This window comes from Anolis carolinensis, chromosome 4 (assembly GCF_035594765.1).
Source record: "Anolis carolinensis isolate JA03-04 chromosome 4, rAnoCar3.1.pri, whole genome shotgun sequence".
Taxonomy (NCBI): domain Eukaryota; kingdom Metazoa; phylum Chordata; class Lepidosauria; order Squamata; family Dactyloidae; genus Anolis; species Anolis carolinensis.
In genome coordinates, this window is record NC_085844.1 from 29,136,978 (window position 1) to 29,155,019 (window position 18,042).

General features: G+C 37.0%; 1 protein-coding gene across 2 annotated transcripts in view; it reads right to left on the reverse strand.

The window, feature by feature from the left end:
- matn2 (matrilin 2) overlaps positions 1-18,042 on the reverse strand; it is a 73,616-nt gene that overhangs the window by 42,271 nt on the left and 13,303 nt on the right. Inside the window, exons 3-5 of one of the 2 annotated variants that reach the window (XM_062980151.1) lie at positions 15,401-15,967; positions 13,482-13,607; positions 3,514-3,636 (exon numbers count right to left, since the gene is read on the reverse strand). In XM_062980151.1, coding sequence (XP_062836221.1) covers positions 3,514-3,636; positions 13,482-13,607; positions 15,401-15,967 — 816 coding nt within the window. Of the gene's footprint in view, positions 1-3,513; positions 3,637-13,481; positions 13,608-15,400; positions 15,971-18,042 lie in introns of both variants that reach the window. The other variant, XM_062980150.1, reaches the window with a different exon arrangement.

Consider the following 18,042-nt stretch of genomic DNA (forward strand, 5'->3'; position numbering starts at 1 on the left):
TTTCGAACTGCTAACAAATGTACATAGTTTAAAAACCCAAGAAAAACTATCACAGGCATATATATTTTTTAAAAAAATACATGCACTTGTATAAAAACATGTTTGTGCATTCAGCAATTGGAAAGTGCATGAAAGATTTTCATTACAATTCAGAATGACCTATTCTTCATGCAAAGTGGTAACATAAAACAGCTGTTATTATAACAGCAGAGTATTTTATGGGCTTTAGACTTTGAATGTGAAGATAGCAGAGGAGAATGTACAGCTGTTTTGCTTACAACTGGAGAAGTCTTGGGGTGTGACTCAATTTATGAGTCTAATTTTTTAACAAAACACTTGAATGCATGATGGAATCAGTATGGTGTACTAGATTTTTGCATGCTTTTTGAAACTAGAACCTGAGAAAGGCAAATGTCTGGCATCTAGCAAAGGCATGGGCAAACTTTGGTCCTCCAGGTGTTTTGGACTTTAACTCCCACTATTCCGGACAGCCTCGGGCCCTTTCCTTTCCCCCCTCAGCCGCTTAAGCGGCTGAGGGGGGAAAGGAAGGGGCCCGAGGCTGTCCGGAATAGTGGGAGTTAAAGTCCAAAACACCTGGAGGGCCACAGTTTGCTCATGCCCGATCTAGCCTGATAAAAGAATCCAATGAGATGGAGACAACCCATCAACCCAAGACATTAGCAATGATATTTTAAGTATCACTGTTAATACTACATGTCAATGATGGAGCATATTCCCGGTCCAATCCTTATGGACAACACCAACAATTCAAAAAGAGAGGGACCAATAGTTTTAATATGGAAGGGTCCGCGTGAGCCTTTCTTATTCATTGCACAAGAAATCTGTACTATTCAAAGGTGTTAGTTTGTAAGGCTTTCGTGCCTCTACCAGACTTCCTCTCCTTGTGGAAACTGCTACCGTGCAGGAATCCTTTTCCCCACCGATTGCCATATAAGTACTATGTGTGTTTATATCACGTTTGAGATTTTTGTGGTCACGTTTTTCATCCAGTGGAGACTTCCATTTCCACAAAGAATTTGTGAGCTTATACTTCATGGAACTCAGCCATAGCCACTTTGATCATCTCAGGTTGCAAAACGAATACTGAAAACCAGAAATATCGGTTTGGCATAAACTCAGAAAGTTCATGTTACTTTTTTCATGAGAATGAAAGTGACTTTTGAGAAGCCATCATGACACCGCAGTGATATGAACATAATATATAATTAAGAGTCAAATTACATAAATAGTACACAGCTAAATCGGTTCCAGATTTTTTTTACTCTAAAGTAAGTTTGTGTGGTCCAGTTAAGATCTAGATCAGCCCAAACGTACTAGATATTTAAATCATCTAATCTGGTTTTTATTGAAAACAGCCCCTTCCACCATGCATAGCAGCTGAAAACAGAAACAGACTACATTGGAACATATACAATTTGACAGATTTAGCTACATTGATACCAATAAATGTAATCTATATCTATAAGCATAATAAAAGTGAAAAAATGTATGTATATGTGGGACTCCCACTTCCACAGACACCAATGGCCCTCCTTCCAATTACATTGCAGGTTATAGCGAGTGCTGTGAACATGTTCAAGAGCCACTAACCCCGGCCAATGTCCTCCACAAACACAACTCTGTCCACTAACCATGTGAATGCTTTCATACGGCGATAATTTCATCCTAGATTTTATGTGTTTTCTCAACCACTGACATTTCAGTGTTTCTTACTCCCTCTCCATTGGTGTGGAATTTGCATGAACCTGCCCACTCTCTTTTCCATAACCCTTTCCTATTCAGGAATTGATCAGTAACTGAACATACTGGAGGGGTTTGGGAGACTGACTCAACATGATAGAAGTTGTAGTTCACCCTGCATCAAAACAGAACACTCTTACCCTCACCAACAATGGATCTGGACCAAATGTGGCACACAGAACCCCCATGATCAACAGAAAATACTGGGGGGATTTGGGGGAAATTGACCTTGATTTATAGGAGTTGTAGTTTATCTACATCCATAGAGCACTGTGAACCCAAACGACGATGGATCTGGACCGTACTTGACACACATACCCAATATTACCCAATATTTGAATACTGGAGGGGTTTGGGTGAGATTTACCTTGATTTCATCTACATTCAGAGAAATTGTGACTCGCACCAACAATGTACCTGGATCAAACTTCGTACACAGAATCACTACAACTGACTGAACCTACTGGAAGGTTTTGAGGGGACTGACCCATCATGGTGGGGGTTGTAATTCATCCTGCTGCCAGAGAGCACACTGAACCCCACCAAGGATGCATCTGGAGCAGACTTGCCACACAAGCCCAACATGACCAACTTTAAGTACTGATGGAGTTTGAGGAGGTTAACCTGGCATGATGTGAGTTCACCCACAACATTATGCATTTTCTTAACGGGGCCATTAATCAAATTTTAAAAAATGACTTTTTCAAATAACTCAAGCATTGCTGGGTACCCAAGCTAGTGTGTGTGTGTGTGTGTGTGTGTGTGTGTACACACACACATATATATTGACAGATTTAGCTCCATACTCTACATGTAATTGTTTAACATTCTACACACAAGTAGAGCATATAAAAGCAGGTATGATGGGTTTAAATAATGCATGCTTACATTAGAATAAAATGTAATTATTAGATGTATACTAAGGCTTGACTAGTGTTGATGGTCCCGCAATTAATGGTAAGTAACACTCACCTACTCGGGTGTTTCTGTTTAGAGTATAACTCAGCTAGAGGTTGTTGTTAAAGGATGTGATCCTACATGATGGGAAACATTATACACATGCATGCTGTACACATAAAAGCATAACCTCCAGTTACACCTGCTTATGTCACTACTAGGATGCTGCCCAAGAATGGATATGAACTCCAAAATTGAATAACTTAGGATGCAGCTTGACAACACCTGAATTGCCATGGTTTAATGCTAGGGGATCATGGGAGTTTTCGTTTTATGAGATCTTTAGAGACATTTGGAGCCAGCATGGTGTTCTCAGTTGGTTTAAATAGCTGATTTTATACTAGATATAACTGACTTTAACATTTGTGTATATTTATAATTATTTTATGTCCTGGCATGGAGTGCTTGCTGTATAATTGTTGTGTTCCACCCTGAATCCCCTCCAGGGTGAGAAGGGAAGAATATAAATTATATATTAAGCATTCTTCTTTCCATAGTATTGAGCCTGATGTCACACAGCAACTGTTTATTTCACCTGATGTCACACAGCAACTGTTTTTGAAACTGAAAAAACTTTCAGTAATTTCTGATATGACTGAATTTCTGATGTTAGGAGACAAGAATATATTGTTTCTGCTGCTGCACGAATCATTGAGTGTACTCAACATTAACTTTAAAATCCCAAACATTTTGATCAAACATCATATTGGAATAAGAACCCTTTTAGGGTGTAAAGGGAATGTTAACACTTTTATCCTAGTGGATTCGTAAAGAGCAAACAGAAAACATACATACGGAGACAGTTCTTCCCATCTTCCAGGAGTTTGTAGCCATCATAACATTGGCAGACATATGATCCAGGTGTATTCACACATATCTGTTCACACTCATGCTTTCTGAGCTCACATAGGTTCTGGGCTGCAAAAAATTGAAATGAGTATAATGTTACTGAGAGTCAATAACAAACTGTTTTATTTTTCTCATTCTTTCTATTGTTCATTTTAGCCTGAAAATGCAAATTGAAATATATAATCAAACAAGAGAATAAAAGATACATGAATAAGTCGTATAAATATGTCAGATAAGGATAATATGAAATGCAAATTTTAGTTAACCAGAATTTAGGTTATAAATAAATTTAATGTTATAGCAATTCGCTGCTTTTGCTTCAACAGATCCAACATAATATTTTATGTTTATATTGTGCACAGACATATCATTGTATGTTAAAGTTATAATTCCCATGCCGTCATATTTTCCATTTCTATGTCTGATTGTGAAAGTGAAGGAAGCTGATAAGAAATGTTATGCTGAGGAAACATATGGTAAATGCTAAAAAGACAAATAAATGGTTCCTAGAGCAAATCAAGTCAGAACACTTCATAAAAGCCAAGATGATATTGTTGAACTTTGGATGTATCATGAGAGGACCTGACTCACTAGAAAAGACAATACTGCTTGGTAATGTGAAAAGCAATGAAAAAAATTCAGATGGATGGGCTCAATTGGAAAAGATATATCCCTAAATCAGTAAGGGCTGTGGATGATAAGAGTGGCTTGGGCCTCTTCTATACTGCCATATAAAATCCAGATTATCTGCTTTGAAGTGGATTATATGGCAGTGTAGAAGGGGCCTTGGAGGTCTCTCATTCATGGGATTACTGTAGGTCAAAGTCAATTGCCCTTCCAAGTCCTAGTGATCTTCTAATTTCTTGGCTTCACTCTGATCAACGATTAACCATTTTCAATGACTTCAATGTCTACTTTAAAAAAATAAGTATATTACATGTACTTTATTAATGTTCAAGTGCCTTGACTTTCTCCAATAATTGTTCCAAATATTTATGAATCCGCCAGTTACTGTTGGTGTACCTTAGGTTAAAACTTCTAATCTGGTGTCAGTCAAATGTGTCTGACTACAAGTACTGTAACAAGTATGGCATTGAGTTGCTGTGAGTTTTTCAGGCTGTATGGTTCTGTTCCAGTAGCATTCTCTCCTGATGTTTCACCTGTATCTGTGGCTGGTATCTTCAGAGGTCTGTTAGAGGTGAAGCAAGTGGACTGTATATATATCTGTGGAATGTCCAGGATGGGAGAAAAAACCCTTGTCTGTTTGAAGCAGGTGTGAATTAGCAGTTAGCAAGCTTGATTAGCATTGATTAACCTTGCATTTGTAGTCAGACCATGCTTTCTTGGGATAATGGAAGTGGTAGTCCAATACACTTAGGAGTGGGGTTAGTTTGAAGAAAGAAGGACTAAAATGTATCCCTCTATCTTCTGTAACATACATAAATTCCACTATAGCATACACACAAGCAATTTGTTTAAACATTGTTCCTTGAATGGAAAAAGTATAAAACTCAAGGTGCTACACAACTACAACTACCTCCAACAAACCCAAAATGCAAACTTGTACAAGTATTACAAATGCTATTTGAAGGATGTTGAATAAGAATTTTGCAATTCAAAAAATGTTGCCAGGCAAAGTAGAAAGGACTAAAGGAATTCAACTGTGATTTTCAAACAGAATAGATCCATTGAATAAATATGAATTTGGTATTTGATACTTATATTAGCCCCATGGATTCAATGAGTCTACAGTAGCAGAGAGTAACAACTGGTTTTAAACCTATGTTTAGAAATCCAATAGAATAGAGTCTTGCTTATCCAACCTTCGCTTATCCAACGTTCTGTATTATCCAACACAGTCTGCCTTTTAGTAGTCAATGTTTTTGTAATAAATGTTGCAATATTTTGGTGCTAAATTCATAAATACCATAATTACTACATAATGTTACCATGTATTTAACTGCTTTTTCTGTCAATTTGTTGTAAAACATGATGCTTAATGGTGCTTAATTTGTAAAATCATAACGTAATTTTATGTTTAATAGGCTTTTCCTTAATCCCTCCTTATTATCCAACATTTTTGCTTATCCAACGTTTTGCTGGCCCGTTTATGTTGGATAAGCGAGACACTACTGTATTAACAAAAGTCCTTCAGTGACTTTAAAAATGTTTTCATCCTTGCACATTGAGATGGTTTTTACAGCCTTAACCATATATTTGCAGTTATCTAGAGATAACTGTTGGGGAGACGTGGTTATAAACAAGTCATTTTAAACACTAGTTCAATATATATAAATATATAAAAAACAGTATCATTGAAGGGTTGTTGTATGTATGGCCATGGCTGTATGGCCATGTTCCAGAAGTATTCTCTCATGACGTTGTATCATTGAAGTTTTTCTACAACTAAAAATAATTTTAGTTTTATTATTGTCCATAACTAGTATGTGTGTGTATAACAAGGCTCCATGCAGTCATGCCAGCCACATGACCTTGGAGGTGTCTACGGACAACTCCGGCTCTTCGGCTTAGAAATGGAGATGAGCACCAACCCCCAGTCAGACATGACTAGACTTAACGTCAGGGGGAAACCTTTACCTTTACTTACTAGTTATATATATATGACTATTTGGTGAAAAAAGCAGCTGCTTGCATACACATTGAAAGAACATGGGGCTTGCTCAGAGCACTGCATATATTATTTCCCTATTAAAACTTGCCATAAGCTTGTTTTCTATCTAGTTCAAACACAGTATGATTTAAGAAGTTTATTCTCAATGTACTTTATAAATGAAACACACTTTTCCTTAGGAAATGAAAAACTTAATGCTCAATGCATTTGTTTCTAAGGTATTTTATTTTATGTTAACTATTATTACAAAAAAAATTATATCGTTCTCTACTGATGCTTCGCCGACTTTCTCACTGTAGAAAAAGCACAATATAAAAAGCCATTTTACATTAAGAATCCTCTGAAAATCAAATTGCACCTTATCAAAGAATGACAATACAATACTGAAAGTAATAGAGTTAAAGATATTTGAGAAAATTCAGTGCATCTACACTGTAAAATTAATGCAGTTTGACACCATTTTAACTGTCATGGGACAATGCAATGTAATCCCAGGTTTTGAAGTTTGTTGAAGCACCAGCACTCTTTGGCAGAAAAGGCTAGAGAGCTTGTAAAACTACAACTCGCAAGAGCTATTGAGCCATTGCTGTTAAAGTGGTGTCAAACTGAATAAATTCTATAGTAAATCAATGGGCTTTATAAGTGTAGGACAGGCTGCAGGATGCAATCACTGAGCAGAATCAATAACCATTTTAATCAATGTGAACTTTCCCACTGACTTTAATGAAATGTGGATTTAGTCCAGGGTTTTTGAGGGTTTATTGGAGTATAAATGATTTCAGGACAAAAAGCTTAGTGAAGAATTAACTGAAAACTGATGCTCACATTTAACTAAATACATCTGGTTTATGTTGACAACACATTGTCAGAAAATATAAACAGACCTGATTTATTTCTGCCTCGGCTTAGAGGCCAAGTGAGGAATACATCTTTGGTCTTGTATGTTCCTGAATGTTAAAGAGCAAAGACACATCCAATAAACTTTTTGGAATGCATATTTTAGACTGTGTATTTTATCTTGATGCGTTTCAGTAAACCACCCTGGAAAAATGTCTTCAAGTAAGTAGTTAGTTTTTTTTTAAGTGATTGATTAAAACAAATAAGGCAATAAAAATCTGACCAGGACTATATAAACTTGTGCCTAAATCCATAATAACAACATTGTTTACATTTATCTGCATCAATCATACACATCCTCTACAGTTGCCTCAGTGTAAAATAGGTGTAACAGGGCTGTTGGAAGGATGTTCCTCCAATGCTACTAAGCATGTTTTCCTTGGCATGGAGGAACACAGCACTAGGATTGCCATAGTTTATGTTCTAGTTGACAGAAGAATGGACCTCTTTCTCTTCATGCAGCTCATGCCCATTAAAGTAGGTTGTAGCTGTAAAGTAGTTACAGTTGTGGCAATCGTGTCGCAATGGTGATTAGTGGTTGTGAACATGAAGTTGTAGCCATGTGCCATGGCTACTCGGGCCTCTTCTATACTGCCCTATATCCCAGGGTCTAATCCCAGGTTATCTGTTTATTCCAGATTATATGGCAGTGGAGACTCATATAATCCAGTTCTAAGCAGTTAATCTGGGATGACATCCTGGGATATAGGGCAGAGGTCACAACTGTACCATTATTGCCACTATCGTAAGTACCATCCAATCTACTTTACTGGGCACCAACTACTTGAGAAAGAGATCTGTTCTAAGGGTGTTCAAGTCACAGGGGAATCGTGTTTGAACATCCTCAGAATAGATCTCCACAAGGTTTGGGATAGTATTGGGCCAGGAGACACTACTTATACTTAAGTATACTTTATACAGTATATTTTACTTAGTATAATTACACTTATTAGTTAACTTCACTTAACTAAATTGCTGATACAGAATCTTGGCCATAAAATTTTCAAGCTCTAAAACATTATATTTATAGTAAGACTCCTGTATCCACGGGGAATATGGATATAGGAAATAATAATAATAATAATAATAATAATAATAATAATACTTTATTTATAGCCCGCCACCATCTCTCTGCGGGGACTCGGGGCGGCTTACATGGGGCATGGAAAGAAATCTGTATTCCAAGAACTATTTGACAATAGGCTAGACTGCTTTGGAGGGTTGTTGATTCTCCATTGGAGATCTTGAAGTTGAAGCTGGAGTGTCATCTTTTAGGAGTGCTTTAGTTATGTATTCTTAAATGCCATGGGCTGTACTATGTGGCTCTTATAGTCCCACCCAACTTTGAAATTCTATGGTTCTTTGTTTCAACAAGCAGAGAAATAACTATTTCAAGTGGAGGAAAGAAATAAAGACAACTATTTGGAAAATATATTAGACTGCTTTTACTCCATAACTAAAATCTTAAGAGATAAGAAAAATATTTGGCTATGCTGCTCTCCTAACAGGCAAAGGCAAAGGCGCACAGGGATTTGTGTTTGCCAAATAAGGAGTAGAGAGGATGCTAGGAAAATCACAAAGCAAGATTTGGAAAGCTATGTATCTGGCTGCTTGAATGCTGATGGCAAGTGGCCCACCCAGAAGTAGAAATGGTAGGCTTAGAAAGGAAAAATAGATGGATTTTTACATTTTAGACTTTTTTGCCTTTTCACCTGGAATGGGACCTAAAGCAACTTACTATCATTTGAACTAAAAATGCAGCCAAAACTTTACTTTACAAAAGTTAAAAAACAATTAATCAACAATTTGTGTGTTTTATTGTAAGTCGCCCTGAGTCCTCTGTTGGGTGAGAAGGGCGGGATATAAATATTGTAATAAATAAATAAATAAATAAATAAATAAATGTTGTTGAACAACATATGATTTAAAACATTCTAAAATATACAACATAATTTAAAAAGGGGGGGAAAGCACAGCACACCATTTTCAAACAGTGTTCTGCCCTATGACAGAAAAAGAAATCAGGAAGAGGCAACCAAACCTACTGCAACCTGGAGCTATCTCTGCAAAGGCTCCTTACAAAATGCACCTGTGGCAACGCTGGGATCGAGGCAAAGCCTTCCCCTCTGGCTGGTTCATATAGGAAATGCAGTCTTTTAGGCAGTCTGGACCCAACTGGTGAGTTCTTTAAAAGTGTGGAAATGGATTGGTAGCCAATGAAGTTGTTTCGCCAGGGGGAATCACATGATATTTTCACCAGCCTAGGTTAGTAACCTGGCTGCTGCATTTGAGATGTACTGAAGTTTCAGAACGATTTCCAAAGGTAGCCTCTCATAGAGTGTACAACAACAATCAAAATGTGATGTAATCAAAACATGTATCAGTGTAGCCACATTGATCTCTCCAAGGTGCACTAGTTTTAGCTGTGCAGTTGGTGCACCCTGGAGATGTTCATGTGGCTAGTTTAGCTAAGCAAAGCCACCCCCTGGCCACCACTAAAACTGGACACGCAACCTCAAGTCTACATGCAGGAGTATGCTTAACCTGCGTATCTATGGCAAGTGTAACTCTGTTCAGCACAAGATGAAAACCTATTTCCTGATTTGCCTTACGATTGATTGGTATCAGATTAACTTGGTTTCTTCATTCTCACTACTAGTCAACTGACAGTAGACACTGTTTTTGTTCTGAAACCGCTTCCTTGGAGTCAGATGAAAGTGAAAGATAGAGTTGGCTGTTAGAATGGAATAATAATAATAATAATAATAATAATAATAATAATAACAATTCTTTATTTATAACCCTCCCTATCTCCCCGAGGAGATTCAGGGAGGTTTCCAGCAATATAACAAATTGGCAAGCATTCAATGCCAAAACAGACAAGTATTCAATCAGATCAAATAAAATGAAACAACCTAAGACTGTATAAGACTAACCAAATAATAACAAAAAATAAAACATAAATAAACATAATATTTCAGATATTTCATAATATCACAGAACAAAATAGCTTTATATATACAATAGAGCCTCACTTATCCAACGTTCTGGATTATCCAACACATTTTTGTAGTCAATGTTTTCAATATATCATGATATTTTGGTGCTAAATTCGTAAATACAGTAATTACTACATAGCATTAATGTGCAATGAACTACTTTTTCTGTCAAATTTGTTGTATAACATGATGTTTTGGTGCTTAATTTGTAAAATCATAACCTATTTTGATGTTTAATAGGTTTTTTCTTAATCTCTCCTTATTATCCAACATATTCACTTATCCAACATTCTGCCGGCCCGTTTATGTTGGATAAGTGAGACTCTACTGTATATATATTTAAATTTCTATTTTTGTTATTTTTTAGTTGTTCGATAAGTACACCTGATATTGTTCATTTTATTGTTTATAATTTGATCACTCTGTTATGTTTTCTAATGTATGGTTGGCATTTCACCATTATGTGGTAAACCGCTTTGAGTCCCCCCAGGGGGGAGAAAAGTGGTATATAAATGCAGATAATAATAATAATAATAATAATATCATTGTACATTGTACAACAAAATTAAATGCTTTCCCCATCACACATCACAAAACAACACATTCATCCCTCCACACTCCAACCACCACTGCACAGCCCACAATGCCACATCAATGCGAAACTATGGAGTTCAGTATAGTTACAGCTCTCAGGACATTAAGCTCCAAATATCTGGGTAACTTCTCCCAGAAGTTTCATATAGATATTAAACATCATGTGGGACAGAACCAAGCCCAGAGGAACCCCATTGGCCAATCATCATGATGTTAAATAAGTATTCCTCCAAATCATTTTCTAAGTCTGGTTCCCAATGAAGGTCTGAAACCACTACAGAAAAGAGTTCTTCAGTCCCATCCGCGAAAGGCAGTCCAGAAGGAGACTGTGGCTGGTTTTATGGAAAACTTCCAAGAGCAAGGAAGAGCCATTAACTAAACAGAGTGGATAAAAATCTAGTTGTGTTTGACTCAAGACCTTTTTAATAGCCTCCTCAGGCACTTCAGTGCTGTGTGTGCATATGCAGCAGTGTTGTATATATTACAGTAAGGCTGTGACACCTTTTGTATAATATTTGGTGCCATAACATCCCTTTGCTCTAGTTAACAGATGTACATTGCTGCAGGTTTTTTTGTCATTCTGCAAAGTGATAAAAACTGGAGAGTAGCCTAGGCCAAAGTTTTTTTTAAAAATATTTTATATATATATATATATATATATATATATATATATATATATATATATACACACACATACACACACACACATACATACAGTAGAGTCTCACTTATCCAACACTCGCTTATCCAACATTCTGGATTATCCAACGCATTTTTGTAGTCAATGTTTTCAATATATCATGATATTTTGGTGCTACATTCATAAATACAGTAATTACTACATAGCATTACTGCGTACTTGAACTACTTTTTCTGCCAAATTTGTTGTCTAACATGATGTTTTGGTGCTTAATTTGTAAAATCATAACCTAATTTGATGTTTAATAGGCTTTTCCTTAATGCCTCCTTATTATCCAACATATTCGCTTATCCAACATTCTGCCGGCCCATTTATGTTGGATAAGTGAGACTCTACTGTATATAGATCTTTAATTACTCTAGAAAATGATGAGCAACAACAATGCCACTAATTCATGGCATTTAGGAGTGGTTAATGCTTATAAAGGAGAGTGTAGAATCATTACCAGAGTGGATGTGAGGCAAAAGAATGTAAAATATTTTCCTAGAGAGAGAGAATTATAGCAGAGGTGTGTGTGTGTGTGTGTGTGTGTGTATTACTAGCTGTGCCCGGCCACGCGTTGCTGTGGCTAGGACTTAATTTTTCTTTTCTTTTTTTTGTATGAACGTAGAGGCATGGATGAGAGGTTGTGTGGTCAATTTTCAAGGTTGTGGGGCGTTTAGTTTAGTTGTTTTGTCTGGTGCCGTGATTCCATTACCCTTTTATATATATAGATATTCTATTTTCCTAAATTATGGTCCCACAGTCCTAGCCCAAAAATCAAACCACTATGCTATACTGCCTTTCAAACTTTATTTCCTACTCCAGCAACTTATTTGGGTCCTGTTCCATTATCCAGGCACATTCCACAAGGGGACCTAGGTAGTCCATTTTATGGTGGGGGGAATAGAAGGAAGAAAACAATTTCCCCCCTTTTCTCTGGTTATTTCCCCTCCCCACTTCCCATGTCATAAGCGAGGGTTATTTCCACAATGGTGACATGGGTGGGGGGAATAACAGGAAAACAGGGGGGAAATGGTCTTACTCCTTCAACACCCTCTAAAATGGACTATCCTTCTCTCACTAGCGCCCTCTTTTGGCCTCCACCCGGATAATTGAACTGTACCCTTATGAGTCTCTATACATTAATTAGAAATACATAATACATTTTATTTTATCTGTTTATACAAAAGACTTTAACACAAAGTCTTTTTATGACTGTTCATCCTCCTTTCCCCCCTTTTCTCTGTCTAGTTGGATATACGTATGCTGGCAGCATTGGCATTAAGAAAGCAGTAAAGGAGAACTAGAGAAACACAAGATTTTCTGTGCCAGCCGCATGTTTGTAGTAATCAGTGCAAATGAGGGAAATGGGTTTCTTCAATAGCCAATCTACAGCAGCAGAGTGTGCTTGTCTACAATAGTCAAAGCAAATGGCAACATTTCCAGAAGTTTTTATGTGCGCAGCGAAACAGAGAAAAAGCAAATCTGCAAAGCCTCACTCAGCAGCATTCTTCAACCAGTTGAAAAAAAGTATATATCTGTAACTAACAAAATGAAAACCATAACAAAAGTGGAGGCTGGTAAAAGAAAATGTTATTCATGGACATATTTTGAAAGAACTTTTCAAATAGTTTCTATGAAGTTCAAAATGTTTCTGTTTATTTATGCAAGACTTACCAGACCTGCTTGTTTCATTCTTGTGTTTATATTGTTAATTCTAAATAAAATGTTTGCTGAAATGTGTTGAAATGCTCTTCTTTTGTGAGGCATAAGTAATTATCCTTATCCTTTCCATGATATTTTTGCCTCAATTAAGAGATAAAAACAGGAAATAGAAATAATAATAACAACCAGCAGACCTAGTCTCTTGTGAGAATAAAATGGGGACAAAAGGCATGTCACCTTGAGTTCACTGATGGCAATGTGAGATTGTATATTAATGTATACAAGTGTGGACACACATACACACTTTATGCAACCATTTTAGTTTATAAGACATATTTTGAGGAAATTGATATTCTGGTTCTCTTATTCTTTATGAAAAATTAATGCATTCATGGTATGTGTTTTCCAGTTTATATGATTTAAGAGGCAACAGTATGAAACTTACTATTGCAAGTCTTCTGGTCTGAGTTCAAAATATATCCCTGTTTACATTTACACACATAAGAGCCAGGAGTGTTGATGCAGAAATGATCGCAACCATGTTGTTCAATTACACTGCACATGTGTTGAACTGAAAAAGAAAAGTAATATTCTAGTTAGAACAACAAATGGACAATTTATGAGAAAGTTTGGAGTTCCAAAATATTTTAAAACAGACAAAGAAAATAAATATTAATGTGATAATCACTAAGTATGATGCAAATATAAATTTATATGTGCATAAAAACATATAATTGTTGTTAATCTTTTATGTTTTGCCAATTTCCATCACAGTGAATGTCAAATAATTCAACATATGATACACATGGTTATATTTAATACCACATCCATTCCATATATGGAAAAGCATTTAGATAATCTAAATGCTAGTGTGTATATAATGCATTAGCTCTTTGAATTTTTGTGTTAATATCTGTGGATATCATTATTATCTTCAATAGCTTTTTTCAACTATTTAAATTTTAAGCATAAGGATGAACAATGAGAATGATTAATATAATTAAAAAACATTTCTGAAACGAAAGACATTCCTGCAGAAGATATCTTGATTGCTACATAGTGAGAAGGATGAAAAATGGAAATAACACACATCCCACTTTGGAATAAAGGTCAAAGATTCCATGTCTGAATAGTAGCCAGAGAGATAAAAATAAAGAAATCCATGAACATATGGGTGTATGAATAACATCACTTGATTTACAGTATTTTCTATTAAGGCGTAACCTGATTTTGACATTATGACAAATCATTTTTCTTTATGTAAACTTTCAAAATGGATCCTTGGGCTCATGTGCTCTACCTCCCTTTCCTGCCATCTTTATTCTTTAACGAAATTTAAAACTGCCGGGTGTGGTTTGTAACAAAGCACACTTTTCCATTTCAGCTGAAATTTGGGAAATCGTGCTTGACAGAAATTGGAATTAATGAACAAACAAGGATATCAAGATATAGTTTGGTTTTATAGTGCAACTGTAAATACAGTTGTCACTCCAAATTTGTAGTTTTAACTTTTGGTGATTAGATGATTCACAGATTTAATTATGATGTTCTTTTTTGGAAGTTCTAGATCTCCCAGCATGACTTTTTGGTCAACCTTCTCCCATTATACTTGAGGACTGAGAGATTTCTACAGAGAACTCCTCTCATGGAACCTCTAGATGAGTGGTTCTCAACCTTTGGTCCTCCAGGTGCTTTGGACTACAACTCCCAGAAACTAGTCAGTTGACCAGCAATTAGGAACTGTGGGAGCTGAAGTCCAAAACACCTGGAAGACCAAAGCTTGGGAAGCACTCCTCTAGATCCTCCAATGTGATTCTATGTGGAAGTTGACCACAGGGTTGTTCTAGAAGATCTAGAAGTTCCTAGAGAGGTGTTCAATCAGGTAAAAAAGCTCTCTGTGATTTCTTTATTTGTGGTTTTTCACATTAATGGGGATCTTGTGCCCCTAACCCTTGTGAATGTGGAGAGCTGACTGTACAGTTTGACCATATTCAGATAAAAATAGGTGACTTGTTACAAACTGTAACCAATAACTTGCAGTTTCTTCCCCAAATGTGAAGGAGAAGGATTGAGTCTGAGTCCCAGACATCCTGGGAGCTATGCACATAATGACAAACGATTTGTTGTTTGTTTGTTGTTATATCTGGACTTCTTCATGGTACATTACAAGAAAGCTGTCTCTTCTCTAAGTAGATTACAACCTGCTGTTACTGAGATTAAAGATGCAACCTTTCTAGCATATCTATTTTCTTTTTAAAACACTGTGTGCATATCTCTGTCGACAAATATAGATATAACTGTTTTTCTTTGGAGAAACTGAATACTTTCAATGAAGTCTTTTAAATGATCAGTTTACAGCCTTACCACATAGTTTATTCTGGAACACAGACGTCAACGTTTCAATCTGGCTGAAATTTGCAACCAAAAAGACATGGTCTTCGTAAGGTTCACTCCCAATGGATTTCAGTGTATTCATATCTACTCTTCCCACACCAATCGCAAAAATTAGGATTCCGGAGTTTCGGGCTTTTGCTGCAATTTCGGCAACCGGATCTTGGGGCCTGCCATCGGTCACGATCATGATAACTCTGGGCACATTCTGGCTGAGTGGCCGAGCCCCTTCGGTCTCGGAAAAGGCAATGTTCACTGCAAACTGGATGGCTAATCCCGTCATGGTGCCCGTGGAAAGGTACATCATTCTCCTCACTGCTCTCTCCATGTCCTGTTTCCTTGCAAAGGTCTTCAGGGAAAATTCATTCTTGACTGTGCTGCCGTATTGGATAAGTCCCACTCTAGTGACATCTGGCCGGATGTCCAAAAACTGAAGGATGTTTAAGATGAATTCCTTCACTTTCTCAAAGTCATATGGGCGAACGCTGCGAGAGCTGTCAATGATGAACACAAGGTCAAGACGTTTGTCACTGCAAAATTCTTCTGGAAGGAAAGAAGAATAAAACAATATCTAGCAATGAATGACGTAAACCATGGGCAAATTGAATCTAAATGAATTGATCCACTGAGTGTTTTTTAAAAAAATTAGTACTAAGAAAACTGAAATGTACTAAACTGTGGAATGACCTGCCAGGAGAGATTTGACAATTAAATGACCTGTCAAAATAAGACACAATTAAAGATTTATCTCTTCCAGTAGGCTTACCCAAGAAATTTCATTTTCTGATTTTTAACTTTCCAATTTATTAGTAGGTAAAGGTAAACATTTTCCCCTGACATTAGTCGTGTCCAACTCTGGAGGCTGGTGCTCATCTCTATTTCTAAGCCGAAGAGCCGGCGTTGTCCATAGGTAATGTGGCTAGCATGACTGTATGAAACACTATTTAATTCCCACCAAACCGGTGCCTATTGATCTACTTACATTTGCATGTTTTCGAACTGCTAGGTTGGAAGAAGGTGGGGCTAACAGTGGGAGCTCACCCCGCTCCCCGGATTTGAATCACCGACTTTTCGATCAACAAGTTCAGCAGATCAGCGGTTTAACCTGCTGTGCCATCAGGGGCTCAATTTATTAGTATTGGTGTTTAATAATTGTTCAATGTATTTTAATATATGTCTTTTAATGGTATTGTGTTTTATCCATGTGTATATTACGCCGCTTTGAGTCTCCTGCAGGAGAGATAAAGTGGGGTATAAATAAATATAATAATAATAACCACAATAATAATGTTGTACCTGCCTTGAGCCATGAGGAGCTGAAAGATATGTACTAACCGCATGGTTCTTGACCTGTGAGAGGCAGGAAATGCCCTTGTTTCCAGTAGACTTATCCAAAAATTTTCTCATCAACTCAAGTAATATGTGGGCATAGAACAAGGCCGCTATTTGTGGGCTATGAAGTAACTGTATGGTTTTATTAATTTGCAGGCTACAATGTTGCTTTCTTCTCAGATGCAGGATCACAGAAAGGTTGCTAACTCTTTCAGAATCGGAGGTTAATAAATGTGTGCCAAAATGACCATAATGGCATTCCATTTCTAATGCAATGCAGAAATGTTGGCATATTTATCCCCTTTCTATATAATTGTCTCGCTGCTGGGCCTAATTATTACTCCTTTGGAATAGAAGTAGAATAAAACACTAAAGATCACAGCATAATAATTGCACACAGATAACATGTAAGGGATATTTATAGGAATGAAGTCAGGAAAAAATCAGATCTGAAGGGCTACACTTAATGTAGTCACCACTGGAGATGAGCCCAAACTAGGAGGTCTGGCCCTGAACCTGAGGAGTTGGATCCACTTTATTGTTTCTTCTTCCAATCATGCCTGAAGCTGGAATTCTCTATGTTGATTCAGATGTATTTTTAAAAAATCAGAAGAGCTTTACGCACTGCTCAGGATTTGGGGTCAAACATTTCTCTTACCCACTTCCAGTGAAACCATTTAGTGCTCCAAGTACAGAACATGGACCATATTAGACATGATGTCAATGTACTGGCAGTTGGCACAGACCACTAACTACAAGACTAGATGTCAGTTTATGGTTCCTTATTCCCTTTGCCAATGGGATAGACATCTGGAAGGAAAAACTGTAAGGACATTTGGCCAATTTGCTGAAGTCTCTGATGAAACTTTTAGTCAAGATGTCATGGGGAACGAAGCACTTTCTACTTCTTTCTGTAGGGCCTACAGAAATGTTTCTCTTCTAAGAAGTGTATTGTCAGGGTAATCTTCTTTCTTTAACTTGAACCAGCCCCCTTATGTACAAGCTCTCTGTTCATTGATATGTTATGGCTTCAGACCTAGAACCCATCCAGGACATTTGGTTATCCTGTTTTGCTGCATTTCCCCCTTTTGTCCAAGCAAAGTGACTCTCACATTTCACTTGCCATGGACTTTAAAATCATGCATGCTGACCATGTAAACATTCTACTACTTAGAATACTACTACTTGGGGGCAGACTGTGGCGCAGGCTGGTAAACAGCTGCTGCAATAAATCACTCTGACCATGAGGTCATGAGTTCGAGGCCAGCCCATGGCGGGGTGAG